At 42.9% G+C, this 14,365-nt stretch overlaps 1 protein-coding gene across 1 annotated transcript; it reads left to right on the plus strand.

The window, feature by feature from the left end:
• Nucleotides 1-2,445: 2,445 nt before the first annotated feature.
• Nucleotides 2,446-5,341, plus strand: LOC133803393 (uncharacterized oxidoreductase At4g09670-like). The gene is made up of 2 exons (XM_062241422.1): nucleotides 2,446-2,955; nucleotides 4,512-5,341. Exons 1-2 carry the CDS (start codon nucleotides 2,452-2,454, stop codon nucleotides 5,127-5,129), a joined length of 1,122 nt encoding a protein of 373 aa, XP_062097406.1. The 5' UTR covers nucleotides 2,446-2,451; the 3' UTR covers nucleotides 5,130-5,341.
• The last annotated feature ends 9,024 nt before the right edge of the window (nucleotides 5,342-14,365 follow it).

The following is a 14,365-nucleotide window of genomic DNA, read 5'->3' on the forward strand; positions in this document are numbered from 1 at the left end:
GTTTCACCCGAAATTTGAAAAATTCAAAATATCCATCGAAACATGATCTGAAATGTATTCAGATTGAGCGGGCTAAATTCGAATTAGGCTTCAGATTTCAGGCGACGGATTTGGGCCTATCAAGCCGGGCGGGTTCTTCGGATGGGTCGGGTGTGTCAGGCCTGATGTGCAGGGCTATTTTTATGTATAGAATTTAGTGGTTTAGATTTTTTATGTTGAGTTTTGTATTTTTTTTAAAGTAAATTGCGGCTAAAATACCTAATGTTTTAAAATGTTACACTTTTATACCTAATATTTTTTTTTCGGTAGTAAATATACTCAAGGTCTTCAACTTGCACTTTTATACCCAAACTTTTTTTTACGGTAAATATACTTAATGATTTAAAAATATTGTACTTTTATACTTATTTTTTTGTTATTTCGAGAAATAATAGGAAAGTGAAAGAAAATTATAGGATTTTAACTATATTTAAAATTTAAATTATATTTACTTCCTTATTCTTTCTCAAAATAATAAAAAAATTTATTTAAGATTTTAAAATTAATCAAAATAATTAAAACTTATATTTTAAATTGATAAAAAAAATATTTTTTAATTAATTTAAATCATTTTTTATTAATTTTTAGTATAAAATAGTAGTTTTGAGGAATAATAAGAAAGAGAAAGCAATTTAAAATTTAAAAAATAATTAAAATCCTATATTTTTCTTTAACTTTCTTATTATACCTTAAAATAATAAAAAAATAGGTATAAAATTGTAACATTTTAAAAATATTGAGTATATTTACCGTAAAAAAAGTTTAAATATAAAAGTGTAATATTTTGAAAACATTGAGTATATTTATTGCAAAAAAAAATTGAATATAAAAGTACAACATTTTAAAATCATTAACTATTTTAGTCGCAATACTTTTTTTTTATTGAAATCTGTAAAGATATAATTTCTTTGTTTCATGTTAATTTAATTAGATTTAAATTAAATAATTATCATTCCATTATAATATATGGATGTAAATTGTGTTTCCCTCTTCTTGTTGTACTATCAAAATCAAAATAATTAATATATTGGGCCAAATACATTAGCTTTTTATAGGTATATACCCATGCCATGTAGACCCATTTTTGTTCTAATAAAAGGTGTTAGAAAATCATGAATTTGTGATGTGGGATAATTTTAGAGAGCTAATAAATTTGTATTTTATGGTTATGTTCAAGCTTAATTGAATTTGGTACTTGTTAGGCAAGTTCAACACAAAATTTATTTTGGTATTAGTTCAACATCAAAATAGAAAATTTTTAGCACTATATTTTTTTTTCCATTCTAATCATAACACTAAAATTTACTAAAATTATTTATTATTATATTGTTTTATCTAAAATAATATAATTATATATTTATTTATAAAATAATAATATAAAAGCAAAAAACAAAAAAAAAAAGGGTCAAAAAGTTAAACATGCATTTTGCCATTGATATAGTGTAGTGTCCCATCATATGTGGTTGGATACTATAGCAATACACTATACTTGTTTGACTAATGAGATGTTTGAATCCTCATCATTATTCTTGTGTAAAATCTATGAACTTATATTATCCAATTAATTACTATAAAAAGTACTTTACATAGTGACATTGATCAACATTGGTCGGATATGAATGGAAACATCAAAATTAGACTCACTTGTGCAATCCGCCAATTGATTAATTAAAAAATAATTATAAATTTTGTATTTTTCTCGAAAAGATAACTATTTGATTTCTGTATTTTTGTAACCTATTGTTTTGATATTTATATTTACATTAATGCTTATTTGATATTTTGTATTTTGAAATCGTATATATTGGGTACACTGTATCGTGCATATTTGATACGCTAAATTCAAATTTAATTGATAAAATTTTACCAATTTAATCAAATTTTTTCTCAATTATATGTGTTCTAAATTCAAATTTAATTACTTAATTATATATAACTGATTATATATAACTGATGACAGTTTGATCATATTGATAAAAATTTATGAGTAATAATATGTGCACCCAAAATATACACTCAAACATTACACATAGTAACGTGACACTGTTTTTTAAAACAGTGAGTCCAAATTTTAATAAATATGATAGACTAGGGAAAACTGACACGTTATTATGTAATGTTTGAGTGTATATTTTTGATAAATTACTAAATTTTTATTTATCTAATACAAATCTTGGAGACTACGTATAATTGATTTTAAAATACAAAGTAATATTATAGCATTATGCTGTGTTTTTCCAAATGATTAAATTCCCTAGTTTTAAAAAATTTGAATTCAAAAGTTGTTGTTTTTTTCCTAAAAAGCGCATGTGTGGATATAAAACGGCAATTCCAAGGTGGGAGAAGAATCACTCTTTTTTGGACCACAAAGCTAAGCTAACACCTATACTAATAGTCTCACTCTCACAAACAATGTCAGTCTCACCACCACCTCCACTCCCAGTCCCACCAATGTCATCCGAACCCTCCATCCGATTCGGTGTTCTGGGCTGCGCCGAGATAGCCCGGAAGGTCTCCCGTGCCATCACACTCGCTCCCAACGCCGAGCTCTACGCCGTCGCCAGCCGTTCGTTCGACAAAGCCAAGGCTTTCGCCTCATCCAATGGCTTCCCTCCTCACGCCAAGATCTACGGCTCCTACGACTCCCTCCTCGACGACTCTGACATCGACGCCGTCTACATCCCACTCCCCACCAGCCTCCACCTCCATTGGGCTGTCCTCGCAGCCCGGAAGAAGAAGCACATTCTGCTTGAGAAGCCTGTGGCCCTCAATGCCTCTGAGTTCGACACTATCGTCGAAGCCTGCGAATCTAGTGGGGTTCAGCTCATGGACGGTACCATGTGGATGCACCACCCCAGGACTGCTGCCATGAGAGACTTCCTCTCCGATTCGAATCGCTTTGGTCAGCTCAAGATGGTACTTGGCTTTTCTCTTCTTGAATTGTGTTTAGACATGAAATATTTCGTAAAATTCGACTACTAAAGTTTAGAATGAGAAAAAAATGTGTTTTTTTTTTGTATTAAAAATTGAACCTTTTCCCCCTAAAGTGAAAAGTATTGAATTGTATATGTTTCCAACTATTTATCTTTTGTTTGAGAACTTTTTATAATAGCTTTCATGGATTAGTTTGTAGTTGGGTATTGCCCATAGTATATAAAAGTCTATATTTTGAGTTCCTTAATTGCTATTAGTTTCACTTTCAGATTCCTAACCGAGCTTTTAGAATCAGAGGGAAATTTAATTACAAAAATTAACTATAATGGAAAGACTGTAATATAAAGAGTGAGAGATTTATCACACACATTTTTGCTGATTTTGATTGATTTATTTGTTAAGAGCCTTTTTGATCTTCAAAACATAATAATGTAACCAAACCCAAGATGGTAGCTCAAATGGTTAGTGGTTTGCTCTCACAAGCTCTGAAGTTTGAGTCCCTCCTGAGATTCTAATTTTTATAGTTTTGTCCCCAAATATTTTTCAAAAAAAGAAATAATATAACCAGTTTTGAGCTCAAGTATTGCCTTGCTGTTTCTCCCATTTGCTTCATCATATTATCAACTCAACTCAAGTAAAGTAAAGTAACAATTACAATTTCTTTTTTCTTTCATACTAAATCCTCTGAGTTGCTTATTGTGGATAGTTGGAAATTTCACCCTTGATTACATTACTGTATTTGAGCTAAGGGTCAAAGTATGAAGTTGAAGCCTCATGCTTTCAGCTTGTCATGCCTCTTAAGGTCTTGCTTGGGTTCTAATCAAAACTCCTCGGTTCCTCCTTCCTTTTCCTTTCAAAACATTGCTCACTACTACATATGTACCTTAGATTATCCATTCCAGCACATATCACTACTTAAGTACCTCAGAAATACAAGTGGGGTTTTACGTCTTATCATTGTTTATACATAAATGGTTTCAGAAGTGTGCAAAATATAAATTTGAAATTTCTGATATGGTTTGGGTTGGTTTTTGTGTCTTAGATGATTAGAACTATAAAATAGGAGAAGTTTTGTTTCTATGACTTTGTTTTAGGCGGCGTCAACTTTTTCTCAATATAAAGAAAAGAAAACAGAGCGTTCCTTAGATCTTTTTCTTTGTTCTGATTTGTTCTTAAAAATTTAAGGCGGAGCTAGAACTTTTGCTTCTGAAATTGAACCCTCTGACATGAAACTGGCTTTGAGTTTTTATTTTGAAATGATGAGTCCAACACTTTGATCACAGGACTACACCGCACAATACCTTTTGTGACCTGAATTATCCTTACAAAGTCATCATCAGTAGTAGTGATTGGTCATTTGGATTTAAATATCTATAATGCCAGAGCAAATTGTTGTAAATATGCAAGACCAGGTTATAAAAAGAAAGAATCTCTGTACTGTAAACATAGAAATCTTAATAGACCTAAGAACTAGAACATGTGCCATATTATGTGTCTTTTTCACTAAGTAGCTGGCTGATTTCCACTGGTGTGTTCAGGTAAATGTAACCTTTACATTCGCTGCCAAGTCTGATTTTCTAAAGAACGATATTCGTGTGAAGCCCGACCTAGATGCTCTTGGTGCTCTTGGGGATACAGGGTGGTATTGCGTCCGGTCAATCCTATGGACTGCTAATTATGAACTACCAAAAAAAGTAGTAGCTGTGCCTGGCGCTGTTCTTAATGACCATGGGGTGATTTTGGCTTGTGGGGCTTCTTTACATTGGGAAGATGGTAAAGTAGCAACCTTTCACTGCTCTTTCTTATCAAGCATGGCCATGGACGTCACTGCTATTGGGTCTAAAGGTACGTTACATCTTAATGATTTTGTAATCCCTTACCAAGAGCACGAGGCCTATTTTTCTGCAGCCACAGAAACCGGGTTCAATGAGTTAGTCACTGGTTGGGTACCAAGGCCAAGCAAACACATCATTACTGCTGATCTCCCTCAGGAGACTAGGATGGTAAGAGAATTTTCCAATTTGGTAACAGCTATCAAAAAGGGCTCTAAGCCTGAGAAACACTGGCCAACTATTAGTAGGAAAACACAGCTGATCCTGGACGCGGTCAAGGCTTCGGTTGACAAAGGTTTCGAGCCTGTTGAGGTTGGAAATTAGGTGGCTGTTTAGTGGTGTGCTTTGTTCAGAGTTTGCTGTGCTTATTTATGCCAAAATAAAAGTATGGTTTTGTATTCCTTATTCTGAATAACAGATTCTTTATGCTGTGTGCTTATTGATTCTATGCCCTTTGTGAATTTAAACTCTGGCTTGGCCACTGCTACCAACCATGATATATAAATAAATAATGTCACAATTTTGTAGTGGCTAAATTAGAGAGTAGATTTAACAAATTTAAACTCTATGCATCTTGAAATACATTACACTTTATTTTTGCATAGGGCAAGGTTCAACTAGAAAGCAGAGGCAGGTGATCTAGGTATGGGAATAATTCTTCTGTGACTTTCTAAAAAGAAAAAAATAACAGAGAAGCTTCTCCAAGACTATTTTTTGTGTCTCTAATGAGTAATGCTATGACACTTATAAATTCCACATAGAATATACACCAGGAAACTAATAATACATCATTGGAATTAGATCATTCTCAACTTCTCTTGAATATATATATATATATATACAGATAATTTTTATGCATTGTATGAATATATTATAACTTGTTAGCATGGCAATGGCATAAGATAGTTGGCATGTATATAAGATAGAGATAATACCTAAGAAAGTATGGCATAAGTCTCCACCATATGATGAGTTTTGTATATAAATATATATTTATTTAAGCAAGTCTCGTAACTTTAGATCTTTACACAAGTATATATTCAACAAAAAAAATTTGAGGCCCTATTTTTAAAAGAAAATATTTTTTGGGCTCTATTTTTAGAAGAATTTTTTTTGGTACTTATTACCATATAATTTTAGGCCTTATTTTTTATTTATTTCGAGCCTTATTTCTCAATAAAAAAAATTACAAAAAAATGGGGATCTTAAGCTTTTGCCTAATTGACGATTGAGCCGCCCTGAATGCAGAGTTTATTTTTATTTATAATTGGTCCCATGTTGAGGCTAAGATATTTTATAACTATATAATATTTATTTCAATATTGAGTAACACTTTATAGATGTTTTACTGTATATATATTACCATTACTTGATTAAACTCATTTTTCTTATGGTATTAAATCAATTGCCTGTTTCACCCTCTAGTCTCTACTCATTGTTCTAAGTAGAGAATTACTAGAAAATAATATAAAAAAAAAATATATGAGTATTATTATTTCTATTCAGGTAATGAGAAAATAATGTAAAAGCAATGAAGAGAAAAAAAAGTGTTGTTATCACTTTTATTCTAAAGTACACATTATCATTAATTCTAAAAGAAAATAACATTCTTAGCTACTTTTTCAAACAATAACATGTTTTTCATATTTTTAAGATGTTATCCAGATTTCCGGATAGCGTTTAGATGGATATCCTCGGGGAAGCAGAATTATCAATGTCTTTCACGGTAGGTGACCAGAGCTCGCGGATGGACTGAAAGGCTTCGCCTCTCCCGTTTAGTGTCCGGATTACTCTTTCAAGAGAATGCGACACGGAAGCTCGTCCACTCTCCCGAACTCCCGAAGGGGTATCCTTCGGGGAAGCTCCTTCCAGGAGAAGCTCTTCAAGTGGTCTTTGCGGAAACAGTTCCGTGCCTCGCACGGAACAAGACCAGGCGGTCGAGTCATGGAGGAGGCATAGTTGGAATGATATCCGCCTGACACAGAATCCCGCCTGACACGCCCGACAGGTCAAAGCCGCACACATCCCAGCACGCCTAAAAGTACTATTTCGCCTACTGTTCCGCTGACAACTTGGAAAAGACGGCTGCCTTTGTGCATTCCCCATACTTTCACGTAAATATACCCACATAGAGCCTGGTAGCCAGGTGACTACGGTAATTGTATCCCCTATTTATGGCTGGTGTAATTAAGACTCAGGTGAGTAGAGAAAAACCCTAATCCAAAACCCTAGCTATAAAGACCCCATCATTTTACAATAGGGGGGACGGCCAACAAATCACATAGCAAGAACTCTACTAAAATCTCTCTAGCTTCATCTTCTTCAAGAGAACCCGAGAGAAACACTGTGAGGTTGTGGGTTCCTTATACACTAGCTGTTTGACTGTTATTCTCTACAAGTATAATAACATCGACTCGTGGACTAGGGCTCGTTAACGCCTGAACCACGTAAAAACACTGTTTGTTTATTTACATTTCTGCATTTCTATAGCTCTTGTCTTTTTATTATTCCGTTCGTATTCGTTTCCGAAAACCTCGGTAAACATTTTGGTGCTTTCATTGAGAGCTGTAGGAAGTTGTTAGTCAGCTCTTTTTCTGTGTACTGAAAAGATGGTGACTATGAGAAAATCTGCGGTTGAAAAAGTGCTAGGGTCAACCCCGATACTATGATGGAAGATGTGGTACAAAACGAACCCTTGGACCACCACGGTGAAGACCCGACATCCCACCAGGATCGGGTCAGCACCGAAGATACGACATACCTAGAAAGCGAGGAAGAGTATGTCCGAGACGGTTACTACAAAGACGGCTACTACTACGAGAAGGATCCAGAACTGGTCCAAGTAGCCGAAGAACTGGTGGTCACTAAGGCCAAGCTTGCTGAGCAGGAGCGCGTCTCCGAAAAAATGCAGCGCATGATGGAGCGCCTCCAGAGCAAGTTCGGAGACCTAGGCGACTCGGACGAGGATGCCTTTGTTCCAGGTGGTGCTGATGCCACCATGCCGGATCCAGCCGCCGCTAGACCATCCAAAACCGCCCCTAACAAGGGCAAAGAAAAGGTTGGGGAGCCTGCACGCACTAACGCCCCTGCACCTCCTAAAGGCGTGGATCACCAGGCCGACTGCCCCCCCCGCGCGCAGAAGGTCTCTGGCGCTTCTAAGCCCAGACGTCCTTCAGCCCCAAGGGGGCACTCTGTGCCTAAAGGGCCCGGTGCTAAAGCACCCAGGCCTAGGGGAAGGAACAACCGCCCCAGTGATTCCGTCAACCAGGACGGTCGGGCTGCGGAAACGCACTCCGAAGATAGCTGGTCCACGGTGGATCTAAGAAGAAGGTCGGAGGCCAAGTATGAAAAGGCCAAAGGAGAAAAGGCCCGGCCTCGCGGAGATGACCTGCGAAATCATCTTAATGACAAGGTCCGGGGACGTGACCTCCCGGAGAGTGATACAAAGAGGCTCGAGGAACAAATCGCTGCCTTGACCAAGCTGGTCCGGAAGCAAAGCGGGGCCCTGTCAGACTCCGAGGAGGAGGACCCGGAACCATGTATTCGGAGGATCGCGGAAACGTCCCTCCCGGATAACTTCAAAATGCCCCACATAGAATTATATGAGGGGAGGACCGACCCGCGCACCCATCTAGCTAAATACAACAAAATGATGCAAGTGGCGCGCGTCAGTGAAGATGCCAAATGCATGTGCTTCTCACTCACCCTTACCAAGTCCGCGGAGGACTGGTGGAAAAGATTAGCTCCCGGATCCATCCACAGTTGGAAGGAGCTACAGTCCGCGTTCAGAAGGCAGTTCATTGCTGCCCGAGACCACGACATGGAGGTTGGTTCCTTAACCAACATCAAGCAGCTACCCAATGAGAACCTCAAAGCTTTCATTCAGAGAATGATGGAAGCTGCTGCTAAGACCAAGGTCAGCGACGACATGAAGCTGATCGCCCTTCAATCGGGCCTTACTGTCGGCTCCCTGCTATGGGGGGAAATGCAAAGGAGACGGGCAGAACCGCTGTCCGAATTCATGTCAAGAGCTCAGGGAATCATCAACCTTGAGGATGCCTACCAGCAGGCCTTTGGAGTTCCCCCAGCTCCGGCGCCTTCCGTGACTGCGCCGAGCTTTGCTTCGCAAGCTCCCGCGCCAGCCCTCACGCTTCCAGGAGCCCAGTTCGCTCCAAGCGTGTATGGGCCTTCTGCGTCTGCTCCGACGCCGAGTCAAACCCATTTCTCTGGGTACGGAGCTGTACAGACAGGATGTAGTATCGCTCTCGGACCTTCGCAACCGCGAGCAGAAGACCCAGAACGAAATCTGAGCCCAAGTTCACGGAGTACACCAGTTTAATAGATTCGCGAGAGAATGTCTATCGGGCGACCTGTAATATGGTCAACTACAGGAAGCCCCCGAAAGTGTCTCACGGAGGAAGGCGTCCGCGAGACTCCAATAAGAGGTGTGAGTTCCACGGAGACGTAGGGCACACCACAAACGAATGCCTTCAGCTGAAGGATGAGATCGAGTCCCTGGCAAGAGCGGGACACCTCGGTCAATGGGTAAGGATACCCATAATCTATCCTGGACAGGGAGTAGTTCACGGAGCTGCATATTCTCCGGGACAGAGGGGGACCGCTAGCGCTCTTGGAGTCGGTCACCCCCAAGCTCCTGGGTCTCAGTTCCCAGCGCTCCCTGCTCCAACCCCTCCGGCACCCATTGCCTTATTGGCTCCGGGACCCGGAAACCCATATCCGCCCGGCCTTGCTCCGCCACCTGTTGACGGACACGTAGCCACCATTTCCGGAGGACCGCACCTTGCCGGAAGCACCCGCAACTCCCAGAAAAGGTACTTGAGGGAGTTAGAGCATACCGGAGAGATGTGTGCCTTGGTTCAATCACCTGCTCAGCGTCCCCGAATGATGGATCTTCCCATCACCTTCACGGAAGATGACGCCCGACATGTGCACTTCCCCCACAACGATCCCTTCGTCGTGGAAGCCCAGATTGCCAATAAGAAGGTATCACGGATCCTTGTCGATAATGGAAGCTCCGTAAATATCCTCTTCAAAGCTGCCTTCCACGCAATCGGATTAACCGAGACAGACCTGACCCCATGCCCCATCCAGCTTCAGGGGTTCAATGGGGATGCACTCATCCCATTAGGAAAAATTCAACTCCCAGTCACCCTCAGAGGAGAAAGCGACGCTTGCGCCTTCAAGCACTGCACGTTTGTAGTGGTCGACTGCCCCACGACATATAATGCTATCCTAGGCCGACCGGTCCTAATCGATTGCGGGGCCATAACCTCGATACGCCACTTATGCCTGAAGTTTCCATGCGACGACGGGCGTATTGGCACCCTCCGGGGAGACCAACGAAGTGCACGAAGCTGTTATAACGTCTCCGTCCGATCCGTCTACACGGTCCGGGAGGCGGTTGTTGCCGCTCCTTTAACGGGAGATTTACCAGAAACTGGGGGTGCCCAAGGGGCATACGTTGACGAACTCGACCCTAGAGTGGGGGTCGAGAGAGCGATAGAGCCGATGGAGGAAGTCGAAGAGGTGATCCTCAACCCGGGAGATCCCACCAAAGTCATTCAGATAGGGAAAAACCTTCCATCGGCCATTCGAGAAAAGATCGTGGCCACTGTGAAGAATAATCAGGATATCCTGGCATGGTCCTACGCTGATATGACGGGGATTAATCCCAATGTTGCGTGCCACGCACTCAACATAGACCCATCGGCAACTCCAGTTCGCCAAAAGAGGAGGCCGTTAGACCCAGTGAGGGCCGAAGCAGTCAAAGCTGAAGTGGACAAGTTGATGTCCATAGGCTTTCTCCAGGAGTCACACTATCCCGTGTGGTTGGCCAACCCGGTTCTGGTCCCGAAGCCCAATGGGTCCTGGAGAATGTGCATCGACTTCACGGACCTAAACAAAGCCTGCCCGAAAGATTGTTTCCCTCTTCCGCGAATCGATTAGATGGTAGACGCTACTTCCGGGTATGAACTCTTGTCCTTCATGGATGCGTACTCCGAATACAACCAGATCAAGATGCATGTCGCGGACCAGAAACACACCAGCTTCCTCACGGACAAGGGTGTCTACTGTTACGTGGTAATGCCTTTCGGTTTGAAGAACGCTGGGGCGACGTACCAGCGTCTAGTGAACAGGATGTTCAAGGACCAGCTGGGGAGGAATATGGAGGTGTACGTAGACGACATGTTGGTAAAGTCCAAGACCTCCAGGGACCACAGTGACGACCTTGAGGAAGCTTTCGCCGTGATCCGAAAGTATAAAATGAAATTGAATCCGAAGAAATGTACTTTCGGGGTCTCGTCTGGAAAGTTCCTCGGTTTCATTGTCAGCTCCCACGGAGTGGAAGCCAACCCTGAGAAAATTAAGGCGTTCATAGACATGCCTTCCCCCCGGAAGCATAAGGATGTCCAAAGCGTTACTGGAAGGATAGCTGCGCTCAGCCGCTTCGTATCTAAGGCCACTGACAAATGTGTCCCCTTCTTCAATGTGTTGCGAGGAAACAAGAGGTTCGAGTGGACCCCCGAATGCGAAGCAGCCTTCCAACACCTCAAGGAACATTTAACCCGAGCTCCCATTCTGTCCAAACCTGTCGAAGGAGAGGCGTTGTTCTTATACTTAGCTGTGACAGAGCACGCAGTGAGTGCCGCTCTCGTCCGGGAAGATGGCCGTATCCAGCTCCCTGTGTATTACGTAAGCAAGAGGTTACTGGACGCCGAGTCCAGATATTCAATGATCAAAAAACTCTCCCTCTGCTTGCTAATTGCTTCGCGGAAGCTAAGGCCCTATTTCCAGGCGCACACCATCAAAGTACTCACCAACCACCCTCTCCGACAAGTCTTGCAGAAGCCCGAGTCTTCAGGCAGATTGCTTAAATGGGCCATGGAACTGAGCCAATTTGACATCCACTACCAGCCACGTGTTTCCATAAAAGGACAAGCTCTCGCGGACTTTATTGTGGAATGCTCAGGAATGAATGACCTCCCGGAAGATCCTGTCCCGGAACTTCCCACATGGAAAGTCTATGTAGACGGAGCCTCAAATGAAAAAGGAGCTGGAGCAGGGGTCATTCTAATATCTCCCCAAGGACATCAGCTCCAGAGTGCCATCCGTTTCGCATTCCCAGCGTCCAACAACGAGGCAGAACACGAAGCCATGTTGGCCGGATTGCAACTGGCCAGAGAAGTCGGAGCCCAAAAAATCGAGGTATACAGCGACTCCCTACTTGTGGTAAACCAAATATCCGGGGAATACCAGACGAAAGGCGAAAAAATGGCTGCCTACGTGTCTCTCTCCCGCGGCCTCCTGCAGCATTTCAAAGGCTACCACATCCGCCAGGTCCCCCGGGACCAGAACTCACTCGCGGACACGCTGGCCAAGCTTGCAACAGACCCGGAGATTGAACAATATGGCCTAGTGCCCATCGGGCACTTACAAGCACCTAGTACCGAGACGCAGAGGGTAAATGCCATCATCGACCATTCCCATTCCTGGATAGGACCCATCCTCAGATTTCTCACCACCGGAGAGCTCCCCACTGATAAGGCTGACGCAAGAAAGCTCCAGTATCAAGCTCCCCGATACGTGGTTATGGATGGGAAGCTTTACCGCAGGGGGTTGTCCATACCCTTCCTTAGGTGTGTTGCCGGAACCGAAATCAGCTCCATCATCCATGAGGTTCACGGAGGCTTCTGTGGCGACCATACCTCCGGGCTGAGCCTCTCCAAAAAGATCCTTCGACAAGGATACTTCTGGCCCACCATGAAGAAAGATTGTGTGGATTATGTCAGAAAATGTGAGCAATGCCAGAGGTACGCCAAGGTTCCGCGAGCGCCTTCTACAGAAATTACCCTAATGACCAGCCCCTGGCCGTTCGCCGTCTGGGGCATTGACCTAGTAGGTTCCCTTCCAACTGGAAGGGGCGGAGTGAAGTATGCCATAGTCGCGGTAGAATACTTCACCAAATGGGTTGAAGCTGAACCTATGAACACGGTCACGTCTAAGAAGGCACTGGACTTTGTCATCAGGAATATAGTGTGTCGTTTTGGGCTTCCACGAAAAATTGTGTCCGACAACGGGAAGCAATTTGATAGTGAACATTTCACGAACTTCTGTGCTTCGCATGGAATTATCAAAAGCTTTTCCGCAGTCGCCAGACCCCAAGCTAATGGGCAAGTGGAGGCAGTAAACAAAATCTTAAAGATCACGTTGAAGAAAAAACTCCAAACCTGCAAGGCTCACTGGCCGAAAGAACTTCCGCGAGTACTTTGGGCCTATCGCACAACGGAGAGAACTTCGACGGGGCACACACCTTATTCCATGACCTTCGGTTGCGAGGCCGTCATCCCAGTAGAAACTATGATCCCCTCTCACAGGCAGGACACCTACGACCCTACCCGGAACCACGCCCTTCTCCAGGAGTCCCTGGACATGATCGAAGAGCTCCGGGAGCAGTCGTAGGTCCAACTAAAAATGTACCAAGGCAAGATGGCCCGACACTTTAACACAAGAGTCAAGAGTCGTACATTCGAAGTGGGGGATCTTGTCCTCCGGAGAGTATTTCCTGCTACGCAGGATCCGGGAGTGGGAGTCCTCGGACCCAACTGGGAAGGCCCCTATGAAGTACAAGAAAAAGTGGGCCATGGGACGTATCACTTAAAGAGACTCGACGGATCTAAAGTCCCGCGCGCCTGGAACGCGGAGCACCTCCGCCGTTACTATCAGTAGGCCCCGGACTATCTAGTCGAAAGTCCTTGGTGGACGTAGCAAAAGTGTAAAATGTGGAGATAATCCTCCCTGCTGTAAAACGCATGCCTCAGGCTAATTTAATGAAACACGGAGAGGTTCACTCCGCTTTTACTGCATTTTTTATCCCTGTGTTCAAGGCTGCGTTTCAACAAGTGACCACGCGGTCCGGAGACGTCCGGACCCCACGCTCACTTGGGGGGGGTATACATGGCTAAGGCATAGCCATACGCCCCTTGAACAAAATATACGCAGAACACCACTCGTATGCTAGCATTTTTTAAATTGTTAAGCTTAGGTTAATTTGTTATCGCCATAAACATACTTGCATTACGTGTCATGTGCGCATTATGTGTTTTTGCCATAAACATACTTGCATTACGTGTCATGTGCGCATTATGTGTTTTTGTGAAAATTTCCATTGAAATGCCTGCCATTATGCATCATGAAAATTATCTCCTGTAGCCCAGCGATGAACAGGACTGGGGGTTGGGGCACATTCAGAGAGCTACGCCGAAACACCCCCAACTCCCTGACAAGTCCTTTGCAGAATACTCCGCGACCGCTGTAGAGCTTTGCTTCGCAAGCTCCAGCTCCGGGTCCCGCAAGGCGAAAGATGGCAAGATCCGCGACCGTTGTAAGCCTTGCTTCGCAGGCTTCAGCTCCGGATCTCACAAAATAATGCATGGCGAGCTCCTCGACCACTGCAAGTTTCAGCTCCAGGAGCAGACATGGTCGATCCCCCACTCACAGCAGGCCTTGCTTCGCAAAGCCCCTGCTCCTGGATCACACCT

This window comes from Humulus lupulus, chromosome X (genome assembly GCF_963169125.1).
Source record: "Humulus lupulus chromosome X, drHumLupu1.1, whole genome shotgun sequence".
NCBI classification, from domain to species: domain Eukaryota; kingdom Viridiplantae; phylum Streptophyta; class Magnoliopsida; order Rosales; family Cannabaceae; genus Humulus; species Humulus lupulus.